This window comes from Diprion similis, chromosome 12, assembly GCF_021155765.1.
Source record: "Diprion similis isolate iyDipSimi1 chromosome 12, iyDipSimi1.1, whole genome shotgun sequence".
Lineage (NCBI taxonomy): Eukaryota > Metazoa > Arthropoda > Insecta > Hymenoptera > Diprionidae > Diprion > Diprion similis.
In genome coordinates this window covers 10,164,604-10,188,896 of record NC_060116.1, presented here as the reverse complement: position 1 = coordinate 10,188,896, position 24,293 = coordinate 10,164,604, and the positions used below count along the sequence as shown (strand labels likewise).

The 24,293-nt window shown below is 41.9% G+C and overlaps 2 protein-coding genes across 8 annotated transcripts in view; both read left to right on the top strand.

Moving 5' to 3' along the window:
* The first annotated feature begins 26 nt into the window (after nt 1-26).
* Nucleotides 27-23,698, top strand: LOC124413534 (muscle M-line assembly protein unc-89). Of its 5 annotated transcripts, XR_006929884.1 has the most exons (10): nt 27-341; nt 2,202-2,315; nt 2,474-2,651; nt 2,787-3,123; nt 3,265-3,568; nt 3,718-5,168; nt 5,245-5,772; nt 5,879-6,082; nt 15,556-15,559; nt 23,689-23,698. XR_006929884.1 is itself a non-coding variant. In XM_046894189.1 (8 exons), exons 2-8 carry the CDS (start codon nt 2,226-2,228, stop codon nt 6,027-6,029), a joined length of 3,039 nt encoding a protein of 1,012 aa, XP_046750145.1. In that variant the 5' UTR covers nt 27-341; nt 2,202-2,225; the 3' UTR covers nt 6,030-7,782. The 5 variants fall into 5 exon arrangements, 4 of the variants coding, with proteins under 4 accessions (XP_046750145.1, XP_046750146.1, XP_046750148.1 ...); XM_046894189.1 differs by lacking the exons at nt 15,556-15,559; nt 23,689-23,698 and having other exon boundaries at nt 5,879-7,782; XM_046894190.1 differs by lacking the exons at nt 15,556-15,559; nt 23,689-23,698 and having other exon boundaries at nt 5,857-6,021.
* LOC124413530 overlaps nt 20,445-24,293 on the top strand; it is a 47,416-nt gene continuing 43,567 nt past the window's right edge. The window contains exon 1 of one of the 3 annotated variants that reach the window (XM_046894179.1): nt 20,445-20,497. The gene's annotated coding sequence lies outside the window, so the exon portion shown is untranslated. The remainder of the gene's footprint in view (nt 20,498-24,293) is intronic. The other 2 variants (XM_046894177.1, XM_046894178.1) reach the window with 2 other exon arrangements.

The following is a 24,293-nucleotide window of genomic DNA, read 5'->3' as shown; positions in this document are numbered from 1 at the left end:
TTGCATGCGGGGGTGGGTTCGCTCCATCCATCGATCGGTAGATGGCTGGCGCCACGGCGGAATGAAACGGAAACGTGTCGCCGCGAGAGTCCGGAGGAGCGGACGTCGCGACGCTCCTCTCCGACGCCGCCTCCTCGAGCCTCGTACAGTGTAGAGAGGCATGAAGCGATGAATCCTGAAGATTGATAAGAGAGAAGGGACGTGTTTTTGCACCCAGCTAGATCACCATGTGAGTTTGCACCGGTTGGCCCCACGAAGAACCAGCTTTGCTGAGAGGTACTGGAGCATGGTTTAACGGACAATCGATTCTCCCTTAATGGAACGCAGCTACCACCACTGGGGTAAGTCAAGTTGAGCAGCTAATAAAAACTTTAAGCGTTTTTACCATTTAACCTGTCGAAGTGCGGATGTAAGCCCTCTTGAATTAGATTAACAGTATTTGATTGGTTTTCTTCTGCCAATCCCAATTTATTTTGTTTCTCAAAGTTAAACTAATATCGACGCATTTCGTTTTAATACAGTGCGTAAAATTTTTTTTATACCTACTCTGTTGAGATATCCACTGTTGGCTAATTGAAGTTTGAAGGGCTTTTTATACGTAAGGGATCGGTGTTCTGGATCGCTCGTACGAATACCGATAGCTAATGCATGTGTGCACCTATTATTCCGCTATATGTATCAATTAAGATAATTCAAGGGTCAGCCTTTTAAAAATAACGAACACGCCTCTATTTTTTAACTCGTAATTCGGTTGTTTGTGCAGAGGGATTTCAGTCCTGAGTTAAAAAGTGCAGAATCTCGGCGAAAGCATAACAGGTCAGAAATAGCATGTATTAATAGATGATATTGCTTCGAAGCAGACACACGTTGAACAAAATATGGCACAACGCGATTCAAGTGAAAACCGAGAACCGCTTTACAAGCCAAGTGTGCATCGCTTTCCCTTGGTGTTGGTATCCGACGCGATTTTTCGAATATTATTGGCATGCTTCCATGGCCAGAAGCTATTAGCCACTCCCGGCCGTACCTTTTTAGTAGCAATCTAACTTTGCGCGGTAGAAAAAAATCTGTATTCCACTTCTAACGTCAAGCAGCGAAAGTCCATAAATTTGATATCCTCTGTCCTACGTTTGTGTTATATTCAAACTTTGCAATATGGTTGAAACTCGTCCAGCTCGAAGTTTGTAACTACGAAAAGCATTCTCTGATCAGCTATGTTCAAATTATTCTTCAGTCAGCTGAACTTCCTGTCGAGGGATATTTCGCCCTTCGTGCATCTCTCTACATCCACGTTTGACCCCCGTAATCCTCGGTACCTCTGGGTAGGGCCTGATTCGCAGCGGGTGGTGAACGGATTGATTGCGCTTAGCGTTAATTGGGACGCGTGGTGGGCGACTGATGGTGCTAATTTAGGTCGTGGCCCAGGAGGGCGACCGTTAGCGATGCAGCCGCGATGGGTTGCTCGGAGGTTCAACATTCCTGTATAAGCCAGTAGCTGGCACAGTGATTGCCTTGGCCAGATCACGTATACCTATAATACGTGAAAAGCGAGGGAGAGAAAGAGAAGAAGATCGATTGCTGTGACTTTTTGCGAAGACGGGAAGTTTTTATCTACGGTAGATTCCGCGAAACCTTTTAAACAATTAGGGTGCCGCGAACGCCACGAGTTCACCGCAAGCACTACAGAAAGCTCAGATTTATTCAATCATTCACTCCGCGGAGGAGGAAGAAATGAAAATGCGATTTGCGGCTAAAAACGTACCACCGACCTTAGGTATAACCTTCGCGAAAATCAATATGTCGATAAACCGGATCAATCGCAGCTTCTTTCAGTCATATCAATAACTCGATAATCCCTTTGAGTAAACATATCCAGCTCTAGCTTCAGCGCCAGGGAATAGAAATAGAAAAGCACGTTTCAGTTCCCTCGTATAATCGAATAGAACAAATTAATCCGGGGTGGGATTGTCCGCGGGATTAGATTTTTTTCCCCCCTGGAATGTCGTTTGCCTTCGAAAACCGAGTTCCCTGTGAATAAGGCTACTCGTAGGAAAGATGCGGTAAATAATTCGTCCTTCACCTTAATCGCTCTAATGCTTTGCTAATTAGCTGGCAGGAAAAAACGGTCGTTCGATCGCTTAGCGTTTTACCCCCGCTGTTGTTCATTGTTCCAGTAATAACGAGCCATCCGTTTGTTGCAGAGCAAGCCAGCGACAGTATTGAAAATGGCATCAGGATTCCCGAGCGTTCATCAACGGAAGCTGGGACCTGCTCCGATCGCTTCTTTCGAAGATCTGTCGGATGAGTTAGAGAACGTAAGTTGTACATCTGACTGAAGCCTCCCCACGTCCCAATTTCGTGGTTAAACCAGGCCAAGGTTGGCCCTGGAGGTAACTTGTCTTCTACATTCGCGACCGGAAATGTACAAAACTTCGTCAAACTTTTGAAGATAACTTCGTTCTCCGGAATGCAGGGAGAGGCCGCCTCAAGAATGCCTGGAATCGTCGAAGTTACAACTCCGGTGACACCGGGTAGTTCCTTAAAAACGCCGAGTACGCCCAGGATCGACATCAGCAGAGCCAGCAGTTCGTCACACCACGAAGATAGCAATAATTCGAGGGACTCTTCGCCTGAGCGAGAACTTTTAGCTGGTAGGCATTTTTAAGTCTTTTTTACAAGTCATACTAGCGTGAGGAAGTTCCAGCTTCAAGCAAATTGCGACACCCAGGGACGCATATTAAGTATGGCTTCGTTATCGATATTGGCTTAGAATCTAGTGATTTTAGGTGCCGAACCGCCTCCGGGAAGCAAATTAACTCTCGGATACAAAGAGGATGTTACTGATCTAAGGTCGTCCACCGAAGAACTGGATTTACAGGACCCAGTTCATGAACAGGACTTGAAAAGTCACTCCAGAAAGCTAGCGCGGAGACGGCTTAAAGAAGATGGAACTCAGTCGGAAAGTGGAGGCACGAAGGTTTTGGACCGTGAACGGAAAGACAGTAACTGTTCGGAGATCATATTGCTCAACATCAGTGGAAGGACTTCACGATTGTCTTCAGTCGGAAGTCAGGGCTCAGGAGTATCCGGAAAGCTGTCGGTCATGTCAGCCACCTCTTCAAGGTACGAATCACGTGGGATACTGGAAATACTCTCCTGCAATGAATTGAATTAACTTAGTTGTTATGTAATTGACAGTACCGCGCTGAATCATAGATTTCTCTCTAAAGCAATATACATAAAGTTGTGGTTTTATTTTCAAAGGTCGCCAAGCCCGCACAAATGCCTTTTGGAAACTTCGTTTTGCGGCAACAAACCGATGTTGGCTGACAACTTGATAGAACCATCAAAGCCGGAAACTGATGACCTAGAAAAAGTTCTTCTACAGAGGGAAGCTGACACTACGAGAGCTCTCATTCCGGACAGTATAAAGGTGCCAATGGTAGCAGGGAATCTGAAACCGGATCCACTCGATAAGCCGAGACGACGAGCACGCGAGGACCGAAAGGAGATATTCAAAAGAGAAGTTGAGATAACGAAACGAGTTCTCGAAAGAGTCCACATCGACGTGAGTTCCGCTCGTTACCGTTTTTCACCTACAGCTGCATGCGCGAATAACGAGAAAAGTTCTGCGAACCGTTGAAGAAAAAAAAAAGAAAAAAAAAAACATGTTTTCACCTTTTCCAGCTACCAAGTGATATTGTGCATATTTCTCAGGTTCCTATCATTAAAAAGTACGAAGATCCAGCGTCAAAGCCGTTGTCGGAAGTGCAGAAGCCGGCGACCCTCGACTTGACTGATAAACGAAAGAAACCTCAAAACTTCAAAGAAATCGTGCAGACGACTCCAACGTCCAGTGGAATTCAGGGAAGCCCGAAGCTGCCTAGACATCAGAAGGTTCGAGAACTGGAGGGTTCGAGGACGCCGAGCCCATCTTCGGTTTCACGTAAAAGCAGTTTCACCTCGCTGTTCAAAGCGCGAGCCGATGGCAGCGTTTTGAGTCCCGAGTCACCGACTCCCGGTGGAAAGTCGAGACGGAGTCTGACTTCAAAGATCAAAGACACGACTGAGAGCATTAGAAGTAGGTCGAAATCCCGAGAGAGGGTGTCAACGGACAGAGTTTCGACGCTGAAGAAGGAGGCCAAGAATAAGGGTGTGTTTTCGTCGACTTTGAGTTTGTTCAAGAAACGGGAACGCAAGAAGAGTTGCGGCGATCCAACGACGCCGTCGGATGGGGATAATCCTTCCCTGGAGAGCATAGGGAACGTGGAATTCACATTCAACTCTGAAAGGAACAGTCAGCAGAAGGAGGACTCGATATTCATCAGTCTGCATGCTGACGACAGAAATTACGAAGTGGCTCTACCTTCGGAGAGCGTTTCCATCCCGCTGGAAACACCGACGAAACTCTTCGACGAGTACGAATCGGAACCACGCTCGGGCAGCATAGTGACCGAGGCTTCCATAGAGCACCATGGCTCTAGCCAAGTGAAGACGGAGGCGAGCATCGAGGCATCGGTGCACAGGTCGTCTTCTAAGGACAGTCAAATACCCCGAAGCAACTCGAGAGAGTCACAGATGTCCAAAAGCTCGTCGAAGGATTCGAGGATCAGTGTTCAGACGACAAAGTCTCTACTGAGAGACACGAAGATCGATTCGGTCGCGTCAAAACTCGAGCTCAACACCACGCAGCTGGCAAATGGCACCGCGATTGAACCGCCCATTAAGAAACCGGAAGTAATAAAGCCCAAACGAAAGAGCAAAGAAGTGCTGCAGAATATCGAACCCCCCGAGAGAATAGACGATACTTCGCTTAAGACTGAAATAAATGGCAACGAACCACTTCGACCGCAAGTTCAACAGGATCCCAGGGAGCACGGCTTCCTCGACGACGAAGGTTGCCTGAAGGTTGCCGATGGCCTAGTGAAAACTCCAAGCATTGTTTCAGACCTCGATCACAACAGCTCCGAGTCAGAGCGAGACTCGGAGATAGAATTTATCCGGAACAAGGCTGAGAAGGTGGCCGAAGAGTTGCCGGATGAAAGGAAGGGTCTCTGTTACGACGAAAGCTTCGAAGAAGACCTTCCTTACGTACCTACAACTTTACCCTTAGAGAAGAGCGTCGCTGTTCCAATATTGCCGGTGAAACAGAGGCTTCAGGAAGTCAGGTGAGTACTGACTTGACGAAGTTGTACGACGAAGTGAGTGTTTGACGGTAAATTACCGTTATTTCGTTTCTTCCAGGACAATACCAATCGAACGACCAAGGTCTACAACCCCTATAAACCCGACGCTTCTTGACGAATTCGTGATGCAGACATCGCTGGACGAGCGAAGGGTGGAAAAGATGAAGATATCACTACCGAGAGAAGACAGCTTCAAGCTGAAAAGTCCGAGAAAACAGATGACAAACACGTTCACCGAGTTTGCCGGTAGAGTGCCAAGAAACGCCGGAAAGTCTCCAAGTCCACCGCCACTTCCGCCTCGAGCACCAGCAGCCAGACCCACTGCCTGGATAAACTTCGAGGAGATACCGGAGAAGCGTAAGGCTCCTAAGAGGATCCAAACGATTCCGAGACCGGACGACGAGGCCAAGGGTGGATACAGCTACGTTCAGCCGGAGGAATGCAGGTGCGAGTGTCACGAGGAGTCGAGGAGGGCTTCTCTCAAGGAGTCGACCTCGTGCACGAGCAACGGCGAGCGTCCTTGCAACGGTGAGAACTGCACGGCACCAGTAGCGGCGACTTCCGGTGACCGGGCCAGCATCGTCAGGTAAACGCATTAGGGTACGATTGCCTTCGGATTTATTTACCACAGTCATTTCGGAGGTACGTCGAAGACTTTGTTGATGAGTAGGAGTCTGTTTTTGTACTTCCAGTGATAGCTCTCTGGATTACAGCTTGAGCATAGAGGAACCAGGCGCGCAGGCTCTCCTGGGTCCCATGAAACCCTTCGGGATGGATCTGGACGTGCGTTCCAACCGATCCAGCATAGTCTCGCAGGAAGAGGCTGACGATGCGCACCAGTAAATACGCATACCTTTCCCCCTTCTTCGAAGCCGAGTTTGGTTCGTAAACGGGACGTGAGTTCGGCATTGGTTCAGAACAAGCTTGTCAGTAATATGGTAATGGAACAGCTCTCTCTCTCTCTCTCTCTCTCTCTCTATTGCCATGATTATTGCGTTCATTCGATTCGACTTCGTTTCACTCGGTTCCCGGGCTTACTGATTACCGGAAGTCGCGTCGATCGGCGCACCTGATCATATCTTCCGCTAGATTCGAATCTTTATACCTTTAATGTGAAATGAGAATTATCAATAAAAGTGGATTTACTGATTGGCGCGTTACTGCCTTGGTCGAAACTTGGACTGGGGTAACTACTATATGTATAAAAAGTGCTAAATAAATAAAAAACTTAAATAGTCGATATAAATAATGACGATAATGACGAGTGAGGGCAAGCGAACGACTCTCGGGATACAATCGTAGTAATGATTCTAGCATATTATTCATTCGTTCTCCCCATTTTCTACTTTCGATTTTTACTTTATATTTTATACTTTCTCTACATATACATACATATATATATATAGTACACATATATATTCTCTCGATGTACTTTTCCCCCAATTCTCACTCACAGACCTTCGTTTGCGGGGCTTAGCGATCACCGCGTTTGTAATTTAAGATAGGACCAATTCCGCGGACGCAGTGTCTTCAGGATCAACACGCTTGACGACGCCTTGAAGTGCTCGTGATGAACATGACGTGACGCGACACTACAAAATAGTAATAATGATAAATGAAAAAAATTGATATTCACCGATAAAGAGAAGAAGAAAAAATTCCTCACGTTGAAATTCATACTGCATTAAATCGCATACATACACATATACCTATATTATACATACATATATTTATAGTATTTTCCTGTCGTATAAAATACGCAGAACATTCAGACTATTATATAGCACACATTAAGAAAGTGGTAAACATAACGCATTCAATAAACATACATATAGGTACGTGTATGTGAAATATTAGATATAAACAAAAGAAGTCATTTGTAATTATGATACTACATTGATATTTTCTCCGCTCAAAGCCTTTATTTCATAGTCATTCTTCTAGACGTATTTTCTATACGAAAACTGTACTGTGTTCAAATGAAGAGAGATGAAGCAGAAACAAACGATTTACGATGAAGAGGAAATACTAAAACGTTATTTAATATCAAATTCTCTTTGTGAACAGAGTGAATCGCGAGCAGGGAAAAGTTGCTAGACAAAGACAGCATTTGCAGTGAACTGACTATTTGTAGACCCCGAGTAACGGTAGATCGAATGATTACTACTTATGACGCTTATCAGAGAAGATAGAGTCTCTCAATATTTTACAAACGGTAGAAAATTGGTAGGGTAGGGAAATCACTCACTCTGGGCCACCAATCTTGACCGAGTTCCCGGAGAGCGTGGTGTTGGAATTGATTGAACCCGAAAGAGTTACCATATTGTATCCAAGTAATAACGAGAATCACCTTGAAGTAATGAAATAAAACCATAAAACTATAAACTTTAAAAAGAACATCGTTCCATTGGTGACCGAGTGTATTTTTTTCTCATATACATATAGTCGAACACGACGAGAAGTATGTAAACCCAAATAAACTGAAAACGCTTTCAGGAAAATGTAACTAGTCTACCATACGATCTTTTTAAGATTTTGATGTTTAGCTAATGAAACGTTAACACTTATTCGCACTGGGCTGGTTCCGCTTTGTGAAAAGAAAAAAAAAATTCAATTATTTCGTACCGTGCGTTGGTACGCATATAATTACATAATGATATGATGTTTGGTGTATTTGGATAAATAAGTGACGGAACCGATTGCTTGGTACTTTCTAATCTGGAAAAATGTCACATTTAATTAGAGGATGAATATATTTCACCAAATTTGGTCGCTGCACATCGGAAATAGCACTGCATTCGATTATCTTTTGATCTTGGGTCAATTCCAGTTTGAATTAACGAAGCAAAACGATCATTGAATTCTGTCATCCAATGTGGATACGTACAAGAATTGTATTTCGAAGTGTCACGTCGTATGAATTGTAGATTGATCTATTTTTGTAGTGATAAGGACGGATCGGTGATTTAAACGAAACGATTCCGAGTGGATTATGACCTGTCGGTACTCGTGCGCTTCGTTGAGAATGTTATGTGTGTCCTTTAAATTGTTTGAAACACAGTTTTAAACTATGCTTTGCAAAATTAAGTTCCGACGTTTTGGCCCTGATCGTGTCCTTGATGTGCTATGGCCCTGTAAACTCAATTGGGGACTGTTTGGGTAAAAGAAAAAGAAATCGAGTAACTATAATATGCAAGATACAATTTGTCATTTGTTACTAGTCGATTTATAAATTCCACGAATGGGGCGTGACAACCCTGTATAGCAATATGAATATAATGATTAATGATTATTATTTCTAACGCATAAGGTATATAAAGAATATTCAAATGTTTGTAATCTTATGTACATAAAATTATGAAAAGATTGACAAAACATTTTCAAATGCTAATATAACTATAACGTACGTTTGACGACCTCACATGTTCGCAAAATAAAATATTTATGTGTTTTAATGAAAACGTCTTGTTAATTCCGGTAATTAGAATTTCATATCATAAAATTTTCCACATTGCTGGCTATGAGACATTATGAAAATTTTCAAATAAATTCAACATCCATTATCGATTTTTGATTTCTGGGAAAAAAATATTCACATGTACGAATTGTCTTGACATTTTTCGTCCAAACCAAATGAGAAATGATGAATAATTTTTTATACAGAGAAAATTCTGATCTCTAAAAAGGTATGGCAGTTTTTTTTTTTTTTTTTTTTTGTAATTATTATTATTATTATTATTTTTTTAATCACAATTGTCACCTGCGATAGCGTACGATTTTACTTGAAAAAGTTTCCCGACTTACCGACAATCGATCTTGCTACACTTTCTTCGCTGCACGAACATCGCCTGGGTTGTCTGCAGGGAAAATCGATTTTAGCCAGGCAAGCGATGCCGAGCTCTCGGCGACGTTATATTTAGATGGACCCTCGCGTCATGCTGCGTGACATGGTCCATCGCCCACTAGGTGCGTAAAGCTCAAGATCCTTTTTGAAACCCAGCAGCAGTCCTGCTTTCGAGCGGCTGCAACCCTCGACTGGTCAAATTGTCGAGAGTAATCGAAGCGCGAAAAAGTCAACGAGCCAAGATTTTTAACTACGCAGGTGAAACATTATATTGCAGGTGAAATTTCGTATTTTATGAGAGAAAAGGTAGAACATTTTTTTTTTTTAATGAAAACAGAATGTATAAAAAAAATTTCGAATAAATAAATAAAATTCGGTGAAACATAAACGTTCATTTACAAAGAATAATAAAGAAGGAAAAGTACAGGTTTATAGCTAAAATATTTAAAACTAATTCATTTCCGGTAGAATCGGATCTTCAAATTAAATGCGATACGACAAATTTTCATGTTTGTCATTTGATTGTAAAATCCCGCAAGTTTCATATTTTTTCTTTGAGCTGTTTCCTAGATCATCGCGGGAGTTTGTCGGACAGACCGATAGACGGACCGAAATTCTCTAAAAATCTATTTTCGGATTCTAGAGATTTGAAAACGTAAAGATTGGTTAAAATTAGAAAAAGTGATTTTCGACCAAAACCAATATTTGACTTATATCACCAAAAGTGATGAAAAGTAAAAATCGAAATGTCGTAACGACACCGTTTTATTCGTGTTGCGGTTCGTCGGTTGGCACAATATAATTTTTTCACCGTTTTCTACGTGCTTCGAATGGATTTTCACCTCCTCTGGGGAGGGAAAGTCACTTCTGGTATCAAGATTAAATCGAAAGTCGTAAATCTTGCCCCTCGCACTGCAACAAGTTTCAAAAGAAAAAGAAGGAAGGGAGAACAGGAAGATAAAAAAAATGTCTTACACGCAGTCAGTGATAAACGTAACCAACTACGAAATGTTGAACCTCTGTTCAACCCTCAGGAACTTTCGGCGTCTGCACGTACGAAACGACCCATCTAAGTTGCCAAAGATGTTTAGCATCGATTTTTCACAAGTAGTCAGGCACAGTGTATAATAATTCAGAGGAGTTGTGCAAGTGCAAATAGATCATCGGTAGCGTCATCTTGTTCTCATGGGAATTTTTTTTTTTTTTTTTTTTATTGTTTTATTGCAAGTTTAATCGTTTACCTACGAATTGAACTGCCGAACTTCGGGAGAGGTCGGTATCCGTAGAGTAATCTAGCTTAATGAAAATTGAATGTCGGAAAGTCTGGCCTAGTCTTCTGGATTTCATTACTGTTGCACTTGACACGGTTGTCGAGGTCCAGACCACTCCAGATGTTCAACGAGGGGAAGGTAAGTCCGACCCAAGGTGGCAGATCGATATCCGGCAATATCGTTGCAAGATTTTCATTACCGGAATGAGCTTTGGAGCCAGCAGATATCGATATACTGAGAGTTAGGCTTATGTCGAATCTAGGTGGATAATGTGCTATCGTTTCAAATGTTGTATTGCAATTCGATAACCGTTCGTCTTCGGTGAAAGTAAGCGGAGAACTTCGACTCGTAATTTATTCGTTTCGAGAAATGTTTATATCTCATTATCCGTACGGATTCCTGATGTGCCTGGAAAGTACAAGTATCAGCCGTTGTGTAACAAAACAGGGAATAAAAGCTCGGCAGTGAAAACTTTGAGTTAATGCTGGAGGGATGTTTCAAAGTATGTTTTTACCGAGGAATGTTTATTTCTCATCATCCGTGCCGATTTCCAATGTGACTGGAAGGTAGTATAAGTCGTTGTATACAAAACAGGGAAAATACAAGCTCTGCAGTGAAAAGTGTCAGTAGATTCTGGGGAATGTTTCAAACGATTAATTACAATTTATGCCTGGTGGCGTTCACTCGGTGTTTGATGAGAAATTGCGTGGAGAAGGACAAATGATTTATAAGGTATTGAAAAATTTGTGAGCTATCGATCTCTCTCGAAATTGTTATACAAGGTGAAATCGGAAGTGCGTCTAAAGTGGAATCAACTAAAATTGTTACTTACGTCAAAAATCAGGCTCGATTTCCCCGATTGGTTTGAAATAATTATCCGAACGTTAATTCGTGCGTAATTGAAGAAAATATCTTGCTTCACGATAACCGGCTTCAATTTATAACTGACAATCACATCGACGATATTAGGTTGCCCAGATCGTAATCCGCGCGTCAAGTTTCTCGGCGTCCGCTATACGTCTTCCTTGTTTTAACAAGGGTTAATTAATGGCACACTAATTGCCAGCTAACGTTCGCACGAATGTATAGCTTCCCACAACAATAATTATGTGCTTTGGTATTAACGGCGGGTCAGAGAATCCCCCTGATTTTCAGGGCTGACTGGCTGCGGCTGGGAAGGATTCTTAGATACCTTGACGAAGCTGTGATGAAAATTAGGGGTGAAAACCGGCGGTTTGTTTACGAAAGATCGTTCACCTCTCTCTGCGGGCAGCGTAGATACGTGTGCAAAAAATCGTGTGTCGGCGTTTTGGCAATCTGTTAAATTACCCACCGTAGTTTCGCAAACAGATTGAATAGGCGAGCGTTAAATAATGACTAAATCGTCCAATCCATCTCCAGCCTACCACGCCGTGTGCGAATCAAGAGCAGAGAGGCACGTGATTATTCGAGGAACCTTTGTTCGGGCTCAAACATCATTAGACATAACGATATTCGGCTCATTTATTACAATAGAGCTAAGTTCGCACGTAATTTGTTCGATCTATACGTAATCTGCGTTGCGAACAATTTGCTACGCACAGTGGTTCGCGATACACGTTCGAATTTTAGACCCATTCAACCACCATGTTCCTCTCTCCCTCAGGAGGTACTTGAGCCTCGGCTTGAGTCGTATATAGGGGGAGGAGACGACGGCCTGGATGTCTGAAAATTCCGAATATTATACGCCTCGAATCCAGTAATAATTATTATACAGCTAGCTGTATTACGGAAACCAGAGGTTGATTGTCCACAGTGTTTCATCACACGTGTATTGAGTTTTCAAAGTTTCGTACTGTAGGATTGGGAATGAAATACAAGAGCCCCAGGGTGAACGGGTTTACGATTCACCAACCCTTCATCGCGTATAACGTATCTGTGAAAAAATTGATCTAACCATCTGATTAATTTATCGTAATTAGCTGCAAAGAAGATTTTACATTTTTATAAGGGAAAAATACCTCTTCGGCACTTAGTTGTTTATTTAGTATTTGAAATACAAGGATAATTTTTGACTCGAAATAGAAACGACGCACATGCCAGCTCAATGGAGAACGAGGTTCTGCCTTTAAACATAAATTTCAAGCGTCATGAGATCTCATGAACGTTATATTCAATTCCGAACAGATGGAGAAATTCTCGGCCTTCTACCGTTTTTCCCGGGCGAGCCTGGACCGAGGGAGTATAATTGATTTTTTTCTTCCTTTTTACCAAAAGCCCGGCTTTATGGTAGATTTGAAGTTTTTACGCAAGGTTGAAAAAATATCCGGTCGTGACGTACGGGCATTATAGAATTCGTTTGAACGTTACCTCTGAAATTACAGCTCACAGGATTACCTGTAATTGTGACACAGTCGTATCAGCCAGTCCTCGCGTTATACGCATATTTTTGAACAATAATGTAAGCCCGGAACCTGTAGATACGCGGAAAGTCGACACTTGGGGCTAATTAGAAGCTCAGAAATGTCTCAATTTCGGGGAGCAGTAGAAGAAAAAGACTATTTTAAAACACAAGCAGATCATCTGACACGCGTAGGTAAGAACCGGGAGTGTTTTTTCTACGCAATTTACGTAATTCCATCAACAAAACTTCGTTAATTATCCAAACAGCTTTGTAAACGATCCGTAAAAAAATTGATGGTAATACTTGTATTTGACAGTACCTAATTATCTCAAAAGTTCAAAAGTTTTTGTGCTACAGTTGAAACGAAATTGTCAGAACTATTAGCTGCAAAGATATATTTTCTCGTGAACGAGAATATCGGTTAAATTATCCGTATAAATTGGCAATATGACCATTTTATAATTCTGTCTCCCAGGTTACTTCGAGAACTTATATCTTAGGATAGAGGTGAGTGACGAGTCTTGTACTCTGCCACTTAGCACTAGGATACACGTAAGTTTGTGTTTACACTTCGTGCGTTCTGTTGACGTGTTATTCTCAACCTTAGTGTGATTATTCAGTCGCACTTAATTAATCCGAGGCACATGAGTTGTGCCCTCGACACGGACGAGAGCTGAAGACGAAGACGAATCGCCAGAAGCCATTATAATATACATGCTTTTCTCACTTCTCTGCAACAATTATTCTGATTTCTTTTACTTGGTAAGTGGTAGAAGCGAATTTTTCAAGAATTCAAAAAACGTAATTTGGAATACGTTGAATTAATCGGATTCTTGAGGATCGATAAGCCACTCCGACAATTTGCGGATAAGTATATCTGAAAATGTCCGAGACTTTGGGAACTGAATATTACCAACGGGGGGCAGAATCATCTCCGAGATATCCACACAACTTATCCGTTCCATCATGTCTGATCCACTTTAAAAACTTATTACATCATACGTATTTCCCTCCGAGGAATGCTAATGATTTGTTTTATTGTGACAGGTTTCCTTGATCGTCCTCTTCTGATCGTCGTCCGTATATTTGATATGGAGATCACGAGGAAACTGTTGCTGAAAAAGATGCTCGAAAAGTTTTATCGTCAGTCGATATTGAACACCGAGCTGAACATGTTGAGAGAGTGCGTTCGCGATGGGAAATGGCTATTGTGACGAAGTATAGCACCAGGGACACCAGTGTGCAAGAATTGCGAATCTTGAGAATCTTTATTGGTCGGAAATTGGAACGTCTCCTGAAGTTTCTGACCGGATGGTTAGAAGTCGGTATAGTCGCACTTAGTGTTTACCGCAACGCGACTAGATCCTGGTTTTTGGTGAGTCAAACGCGTTCTTTTTTCCTCATTTTCATTTTTTGTATTGACAGAATATTGTGATTTTGAGAAGGCTCGATTTTCACTAACTACCAAGTTTCTCGGTGAGAAATAATCATTATGATTTGATTGTTATTAATAAGACGAGTTTGAAAGGGAAAAATAACAAACAAGAACGCATCGAAGAAATGGGAATTTAATGTAACATTTTATGGCAATTCGTAACTTTTTCCTCGAAAATTATTTGAAGGATGAAGCGAGGCTTTCGCTCAGATTTATTAAAGTTTAAATTTAGTTCAAGTTGTATACTTCTCAAGAGTAGAAGGAATAATTACTTTTTTAATTCGTTCGGATGTTTGCCCCCAAGCTTGTAGACACTTTTTTTTTCATCTCCACCGTGCATAAAAATATACTTATAAAATCGTTGTGTAAAGCTGGATACTCGTCTTTAACGCAATAGAAAGCAATTGAGGTAATAAAACATTTTTTCTGGTTTATCAACAATAAGTCTCGGTATCGAGACCATCTAAGCTTTAGACGGCAACCAAAGTCTCTGGCAATGGAAGAGCTTTTTGTAAGGTCCTTATTAAAATCTATATCGTATTATTATACGTATAGTTGCCTCGTAACCTTGAACGTATTAGGTCCATTCGATGCGGTTTTACTGACAACTTTTGCAATGAGCTTTCAGACTTGCGGAGAGTATAACCGAGACAGAAAATACGAAATACCTGAGTAAAAAAAATTACCGTGCCAAATACTTGGGCCGTGAATATGCATGAGATACTCCATAATAAGGGTTGACTGTAGAATCCTCGCCGCAATATTACACCGCGCTCTTCCAATTTACACGATCTTATAATTAAATTAAATTTATCGAAAATTGAACGGTACCTCGTTGTACAGCGGGAAAATGTGTCTAAAATTAATTTTTTAATTAAGTAATTACTTTTTTGACACAATAACAATAATAACAACAATAGGGTAATGACAAAACGATATTAATTAATATTTCGGGGAGCAAGTTTCGGTCCTGAGGGGTCGGCTTGAATTATGGTCTGTATGAAAGCTTGAAACGTCAAGATCAAAAGAAAACCAATGAAATGAAAGGAATTAAAAAAGTTCATGAAATTCTTCGACGAAATTGTGAGGCAATATTTGTGGAAAAGTAAAAATAAGCGCTCGTAGCCATCACTAGATGGGGTACAAGGTGCCATGATGTATTGATTGGAAGCTGGGCTACAGGTGGCTCTCTGGCGCAAGCGCCGTTCGCCTTGTTTCAGGTACGCGAAGGATATGAATAACTTTGCGTTGCGGTTAATAAAAGCTTTGTCAGGGAAATGGTTAACGTTTTATAATAGTTTCATCACTGACGCACGTATCCCCAACACGATTATTCAACACTGATCCGCAAACTAAATCGAAATTGTTATTCTTTGTTCAATGATTATTTTAAATTTGAATAAATGTATCGAAAAGTAAATCACCGCAAAACTGAGTCAAGTCAAAAGTAGAACCGACGCGGAAACCTGTCAAGTAGATGTTATTACAAAATGAAGAAGAGATATAGAAACGAGATATTTTCGCGATATTTTCTGATTCAGATCTAATTTCACGTAACTATGATACAAGCTGTAGTCACTTGCCTCCTAACACAACCTCCATTTATTTCGCACTTAGTTTCCAGCGAACGATCTTCAGCATGGTAAACTTGTTACTTCCTAAACAGCGCAGCGTGTTGCAAATTCACTTAACCGCACGCCCACGATGCTCCGTGACTTTGTTAACGGTAGTTATACAGGGTGGATTATGTTGTACGAAGTTCCGGTTGAAGATTATCATCAACTTTGTTCACGCGTCCGCGGAATAACTATTGGAGTTAAGCTTTAGACGACTATCAACTCCTACAATTCTAATTCAAGGATCCTAGGTATTTTGAAAAAGTTCGCATCAATCACACAAGTGTACTAGTTACACAATACATTATAATTTTAATACTGCGCTTAGGAGTTACACTTCTGGATTATTGCTAAGTTGAAGTTCAAAAATGAGGCGGCATAGTACAGAAAGTGGAAAAGAATCGGGTAAATTTTTAAACATTAAACAATGGGTGACCCTTTCGCGGCCGTCCAGGCTGGTTACCGTCCACATCTGTTGACCAACTAAATGTCGTAAAAAGTGAAAGAAACCCACGTTGGGGAAATTTTCGTGTCTGGATTTACCATCGATTAAGGTATTTATTGTCCGATTGGAAAGTCCCGAGTAAGGGTGTCGTTTTGCCAGATGTGTACTTGGCTATTTTCATATACTGGATTCGGCGTGTCCGTACTTAGAATCTAACGAACAATTGATTATGGCATAAAGTTGAATCGTCCGTGTCTGTTTTGCCGCTCACAAAATCGGAGCTCGATCGTAATGAATAAGCCCAGTGAACCGGCCCATTTATAACGATCGGCAAATTCATTCCGAGATTTTTACACTATATACCTAAGGTGGTCCATTACGGTGGTCCCTTTTTGGGATTCGGTTAATGAACCACTCAACCAGCACTACGGAAGCAGCTGAGCTTTCCCGAGTTGCTACGCGGAAATATATACGTAACGATAATGATGACGTTGGAATGCTTATATTCCATTGTAGAAATACAATCGCGAAAATGAAATTCACCCTTTGAAATTTAATCTGATAATAATAAACCAGGCAAATAAAATGAGAAACCGAAATTACGGAAAAAATAAAATGGAGCGTATAATTACGAGTATAAAGTGGTAGTGAAGAAAAATAAGAAAGAAATCTCGTGTTTATCCATACGAACCACAACCGCCCCAACCGCAGGGTGGAATCTCTCGGAGGTCACGTCTGTATCGAGAGTTTACTCGAACCTCAGACAATCGAGCGAAAACAAATCGCCGAGGGATCTTCTGGCCCTTCGGCGATGGTAACCGAAGAGCGTTAAATGATTCTTCAGTCTAAGAATAAGTTGTCTATATTTACTTGGGACTCCGAATTTCCCAAGATCATGACTAGATTTTAATGTCGTCGAGATATCAGTAAACTTACGATCTTATCAGCTCCTTTGTGATGATTTCTAGAGTTGGAAATACATTCGAGGAATTCTTTGCGTTACAAATTTTACTAACAAATAATCACCCTGCATGTACAGTTTTTCCTAGTTTAATCCTAGTTTCGACAAAATATTCTCATACATCTTGTGAGGATATAGTTGCGTGCACGAATAAATTATTCTTACATTCAATGTATAATTTAGTATTTGTTTTCGCTATTGAATCTTATTCGATATTTTCGTTGCTTTCCCCCTCACCCTCACCCTCACCTTTACCCCCTATTGGATTTGTACTTGTTTGTCGTGGGGGTGAAATTGTGTTCAACGACACGATAACGTCGTGATTCTGAAAGAGAAACGGGCAAAGCCGCAAGCGTCTTTTACGAAGCCGCGTATCCCTGGGAGCGAAGAAACGTGGTATATATATACTACGTCGTATCACCATACGGGATCCAAGAATTTCCATATACTTATTCGATGTTTCAAATCAGTCAATTTGCATTAGTATATAAGGCAAACGTGTGTCGAACCCTGCAGCAAAGCCGTACGATCAGGAAAGGATCACCTTTCTGGGTAGATTATTCAATTGACTCGCAGAAAACGACAGGTGAAGGCTCGGTGTACGTATTTCTATTCCACTTTACAGGATAAATATTTGAATCGTTCACGTGTGACTTGAACTCGACTCACAAAATGTCATTCATTTTCTAAACCCTGGCTTGTTTTTCATTCAACAAATTTCATACCATTCTTAGTCCCGCTTATTTTCCTTTGGAGAACCCATAATCCCAGTGCAATATGTTGCTTCGAAGTTCGATCCTCCATCCAGAAAGGTCACCTCACTGTAGAAGAAAATTGATGGAAAAATTAAAATAAATAAACGACAAAAAATGAGTCAATTCATGTTCAATTCGTAAAGGAAACGCCATATTATATTGTCTTCGTTGTATCGAAAGTCGGCTGATCCTGCAGGGCTGAATCTGACCTACATACGTAATTCGATGTTGAATGTTTGATCTCTTCCCACGTCGCCCTGCAGCCTCCCGGTCCCGGAGTCTCGCCGTCTGCGTCTGTCGCTTTGGCGTGGGCGTGCACCGTCCGCGTGTCTGCCGGCGTCTCGAGCCGAACCTGTAGATCGAGTTGCGTCATCCTCACCCCCTTCGATCCAAATTCCCCCGCTCGTTTTCCCCTGAAATTTAAATTCAGAGAAATTGCACCACCCCGAGCCGCTCGGCAGCGGTTCAAAGCGCTAATTTCACGCGCTATCCATCTTCATTTCCCGCTGGAACCCCTCGACGCTCATCTAACTGCAGCACCGTGACGTGAACACTCGGCAATCCAAACCTCTGTCATTGTACGGCAGATATTATTCCTGCAGGACACGAGTCGCGTCCAATCCGGCTTCTCTTCTCCTCGTTCTCCGGTAGCCCTTGAATCGGGGGTGCACAGCGCCCAGATTATCCCTCGGGCTAGAACTGTTCGTCTCTCGACCCATTGCGGTTGCCTTTCTCGAGCCGTTGTTTGTTGCCCCCGAAGTACAAGGAGGACAACGACCACCCAATCTCGGGATTCACTGCTTTAGTCCTGAATGCAGCTGTAAAAGCGAGTCAAGTCCCTCTTTCTCACTGGCTTCGAATTAAGGGGCGCAACAAGCGGATCCACGCGACTCTCGCGGAGCCGTGAAGAGTAGTTTCCTTTTGTGCGGATTTCCTGGACTGGGTTCACGTCACTTCACCAGAATCCCGGTTCCCGAGAGATACGCGGATGGGTTCGCTGTGGAGACTGCTGTATCCGTAGATATATGATATCTATAGGTGGTATTCCACCTTTTGTATTCATCAGTTGAGACACACTGGTTACAGGTATGATGAGCAGTAGTCAGTGTGCTGGCCTGATTGTAAATAAACTTGGTCTAAGCATAAATCCGTCTTCGTTCCAACCCCCTTATTACCTCCTGTTTTCTCTTCACAGCAATGGCGAAAAGGATGAAAGTTTATTAAATAAAAAAAAATAATCAAATCAAGGTGAATAAATTATCACATCAACAAATTACAGACATTAATCTAATTGACTGTAGTGAAAGTAACCAATAAACCGAAATGTTAAGTTAAATGGATGCGATTAGGAAAAACAGTGGAGATGGCCGATAAGCAAGCGGCTGGTTTTGAAAGTCCGGGAACTTCCGAGTCACCCGGTACCCGACATCCTCAGAGAGGACATCGTCACAGCAATGGAACTACAAGGAAGACTAATACACCGAGAGCACCACCACAGAGACTTGCCTCTTACACAAGCCAGGCACTCCTTCCCCTCCACTTTCGCTAATCTACCCTAACAAACTTGTCAAATTTTACTACCGTAAGCCGAGTCGGCTCGACGCGGGTAACTTTGATCGATGGAAATTGATAGTGGAACACGGCTGCTGCTGGAACACGAGTAAAACGCTATCGGCCCGATTACAACCAGATTGTTTGTAAACATGGTATGAGTGATTTGTGACCATTATTTTGGAAAAGGTGGATTCAAGTTTGAATATTCCATTCAGAAACTGCGGAATCGTTGAGATTGAAAAGCAAATCTCGGCTATCCGTGATTCGAAGATGCCACGCGTGTGACGAGTTTTGTTTTTTAGGATTTCGTTTATTTCTTTTATACCCGAAAGTAATTTTACCTATTTTAAATTTCACCGAGGTTCAGCGATTACTTTTTGGCACGAGGCAACTTCGTTCTCGCTTATACCCTCGGTCAAGAAGGTATACGTGATGTAAAAATTTTTTCACTCACATTTTCCCTTATAAATTTACTCCGTATATAGTATCTTAATGTGCTACACGGGTAAAAAAATTGTCGACGGTTTCCGCAGGAATCCATTTACAAAATCACGACCCCCTTTTCAGCCGACATTCTCACCCAATTCCACATGAGAAAAAATTGCACGGTTCACGAAGGCGAGTCAAGGTCATTACAGAACGAGCCCTTGATAAGGCAGCCGTCCAAAGAGCGCGAATCACGGAGATGAAGCGAAATCTGACCGACTTATCGCGGTCTCGCCGCAATGTTCGGATGCTGGGTCGTTTCCCTGATGATTGTGTTGATTTTTTGTCCGCTTTTTTCAAACTTCCTTTTCTCTCATCTCGTCACCGTTTCTTTCAAAGGAATTTTTTCTCTTCGTTCTTCTTGTTATTACTCCACTCTATTTCACTTGACTTTTTTACTAACCGAAACCACCCCGTGAATTTAGAAGACGGAGGGGCGCCTGCGCGCTCAAACCTTGTACCTACTGCAGACCTGGTGGTGGATGGTGAACTCGAGGTAGACGTGAGAAGGGGAGCGCAGCGACAGTAGGCCCGCAACACCAATCCGTGACAGGCATTATTGTGAGTAACTCATTTTATGGGTAATTCTATACGTTTCTCTTTGTTTCCCTAATTTTCCACAATCGAAAAAAGAAAACGTTCATTGAATTTACGAAAAGAATTTCTTTAAAAAAGCGAAAAAGGAACACGTTGTTTTACTGTTTGACAAACTTCTCGATTCGAAATCGAGATCTGCGGATACGTGCAGATGGATGAACATGGTAAACATAAAAATTAAAAAAACAAACAAACAAAAAAAAAACTCTTGTTCCAAAAATCGGCGCACAATCGAGTATATAAATAAGTTTGATAAAATAATATTTGTACAGATACAGATGTATCAGTTCTGTTTATCGTGTACATTTGTTTCACCACATTCCATCAGCTTGTTTCACTATATCAGTACAAATGTGACATATGACATTTTTTATGGATCGATGTGCATATCTGCGTTTGTACAGGCGGGAAAACGGTGTAACTTTATTGTTAGATCCCCTCAGGGGGTTGTAATTTGCTATTTTTATATGTTTATTCTTCACCACATATGAATATATAATATGTATACTTAGTATACATGCAGGTGCATGGATGTTTGCGACGGCTTAGATCAAAACTGAAAAATTTTAGTATTTCAAAACTCTCGTCTATGGTTGAGTGATCAAAGAAAGTGGTATCGTCATTTCGCGACGGATTATACAAAAGTAACGACTATTCAAGCTACTTCTTGACATCAAAGCGAAGTGTATAAGACCGTTTTTGCGAGGTCGGCGTGCGGATAACAGCAACCTCCTTTGAATACGCCTACCAAACTTGGGTAATTAGCACTCGCGAAGGACTTCGAAAGTTATACCGATTAGCCAAAGTGTCGGCATGATACGTCACTAATGTCGCGTTGCGGAACGCGAAACGCGAAACGCGCGTGATTACCGCCGAGGCGATTCGGCGACGCCAAAAGTATGAAACCGTTTCACGGGGGGGTGAAAACACCATTTTAGTATATTTTGCGCGGTTGGCTCGCTGGATTTACTGCGTGACCATGCTGCCGGTATAATTTTCATGAATACATCGCACCTTGATTAAGTATAATATTTACCTTAACCGGGTTGCGCGCGTTCGCATGGCCGCGACGTCCATTTATTAACTTTCTTTTTCAATTTAATTTTCTCTTGTATCTCGTCCCTTTTTTAAAACGTTATTATTTAATCAAGCTAAACGCGAGGTGGAGTTGTCAGCTCGTTCATCCATGGCATATAAATTGGATGCCAGCGTATCTTCCCTGTGAAAATATCTCTCGCCTCAAACGCGATCAGCCCTCGAGGATTTGCTCAGTTGACCATCGGCTGAGAAAAACCATGATAACGATGTAGCATTGCCGGGGTTGTTGCACGTATATACGATTGAAGGAAAAAATAAAGAATGGGATAGGATGGAAGATAGAAGACAAAGAACGTTGGATTTTCTCTGGCAAAGCAGCGACGCGACGGCGCAAGGGATCGTTCTAACTTTGTAAATCGGTTTTCGCGCAGTACGAAATGCATAATTTAGCCGTAGAGCGAGAGAGCGAGAGAACGAAAGAGCGAGAGAGAGAGAGAGAGAGTGAAGTCTGTAAGGTGGAAAGTTTCAGCACCATTTTCGTGAATCATATGCAGTAAGTAGACAGTAGAGTGGCCTGAAATACGGCCAGACAACAATGGGCTAGACGCGTATACTTCGACCTTCACATCTCTGCCTATTCCTTGTATAATAGGCAAAAGAAACAAAAGCTGAAAATTAAATTCTCCAATTTACTGTACGGGTACAGAAATTCGCGGCTCAGGATGGATACCGCTGCGTTTGTATTGGCTGGCGTGGATCCTTAAGGGAGGATTTACGATCAGGGAGGGTAAGGGTTGCCGTTGATCGGTCAAATCGAGTTTAGATTCGACTTAAAGCTGATCTTTGCTCCCTTTGGCTATTTAGGACTTCGATTGGCCAAGATCCTGGCTGTTACGTGGTAACACTTCAAACTGGACCTCCAGTAACTGAACGTCCATTGTTTGCGTCCATTTACATGTTTTCCCTTGCCTTTGTAGTTGATGGATTCGTTTGATATTGAAATCGGCAGCGTCAGGTAGAACGCAGGCGTAATTTTTATTATTTTTTTTTCTCCTCTCTTTCAAACCGAATCGCACTATGGAGAGATATAAAAGTGCGTCTGTTGTTTCGGTAGTTTTGTCAATAGCGACTATCTAATCGAACCTTGTTGAATTGAATTGATACGCTATCGGTAACTGTTATAGATATACCTACCTTTTCACCGCGTACCTACGTACGTAAAACTTGCAACGTCGCTCAGCTCACTCCGGAGATCACCCTCGTCTCTGAGTATCTAAGTATGTATAGCATGCGTGATACACGTAGTTGCGTAGTGTGAGTGTGTATCTCCCGTTTCTCGAAATCCCTACGTCTCTCTGGTTACCACCTGCAGGATTACAGATGCGAATAGAGACGGCATACAAGTATTTATACGTATATGCGCGTCAATCCCTGAGAAATTCCGTCTGGTATTTTTCAATTTTATCGCAACGTTAAACCAAAGTAAAAAAAAAAAAAGAAAAAAAAAGACAACAACACAAAAAAATACAAAAACCAGGCAGAAATTGAAGCTTCATCTATTCAATCATGAAAATGGTCGTCTTTCCCCGTCGGTGGGAAATACTTTTGATCCTTTGAAGCGTCGCGGATCCAGCCACCGGACGGTTGAACGGTAATTCTGTTTTTGAGGTGACCGCGGAGGTCCGGCAAAAGGATGCTAAACCACGTTAACTCGAATGTCCTTTATACAGTGTACGTCATATTTTCACGAATTCCACGCATCGATTAACCGCAGTCCAATTCGAATCGCTGATCTCTGTTATGTCAATATACTGTTGTTTTTTTTTTCTCTCTTTTCCGTTGAACCTGAATTTTTTTTCGGTATCTGCACGCTGGAGCCCCCCAACGACGATTATAATTCTTTTATCACCGTTCGAAAACACTGAGCATCGTCTGAACGTAGGGGGGAAATGCTGGTCCATTCATTTGGTCCGGCAGACGTGAAACTAATTGATCGAATTTCCGATCGTTCGACCGCAGTAGAGTTATCAGGCAGAAACAATGTGGCTTAAGCTGTTCCAATTTACACACATTATGCAACAGCCTTTCGCTCGATTATGAGTAGTACTTTGTACAAGGTACAGCTTCTCTCACTTGGTAATTAAATTCGAACGCATTCACAGTCGGCGAATCGCAGCCTCGTTAGCGAACACAAAGAGAAAAAAAAAAAAAAAAAAAAAACGGATTAATAATTGTGCTGTGAAGTGTAAGGAGCGACAAGTCGAAAGGATTTCGCGACTCTGTTACCAACGTGCTTAGAAGTGAACCACAATTTCTTCCTCGAGAAATTTCAATGAAATAATGCGGTTTCAGTAGAGCAATTCGCGTGATGTATTAAGCGGATCAAGTATTCATTTCGCGCAGGGGAATTTTTTTCGACGGACCGCGCTGATCGTGAGCCCTGAGGGTACGCAGGGGGGTCAATCGATCACTTATTTATTCATTAGGGATTAGTTGTAGGAGCAAGAGGAATTCGACCGTCAGTATTTGAAATCGAAATCATACTGCGGAGGGGAAAAATGTTATCCTCCTAATTCCCCGCGTGATCGTCGAGCTTACGGTACTTATTAGTCTCAAAATCCGATCACGTTGTTCGATATTAACAGGTTTGGCCCATGTGACAATGAGATAAGTAAAAAAAGTTAGGTTTGAGATTCTTTTTCACGTATGAAATCCAGTTTTA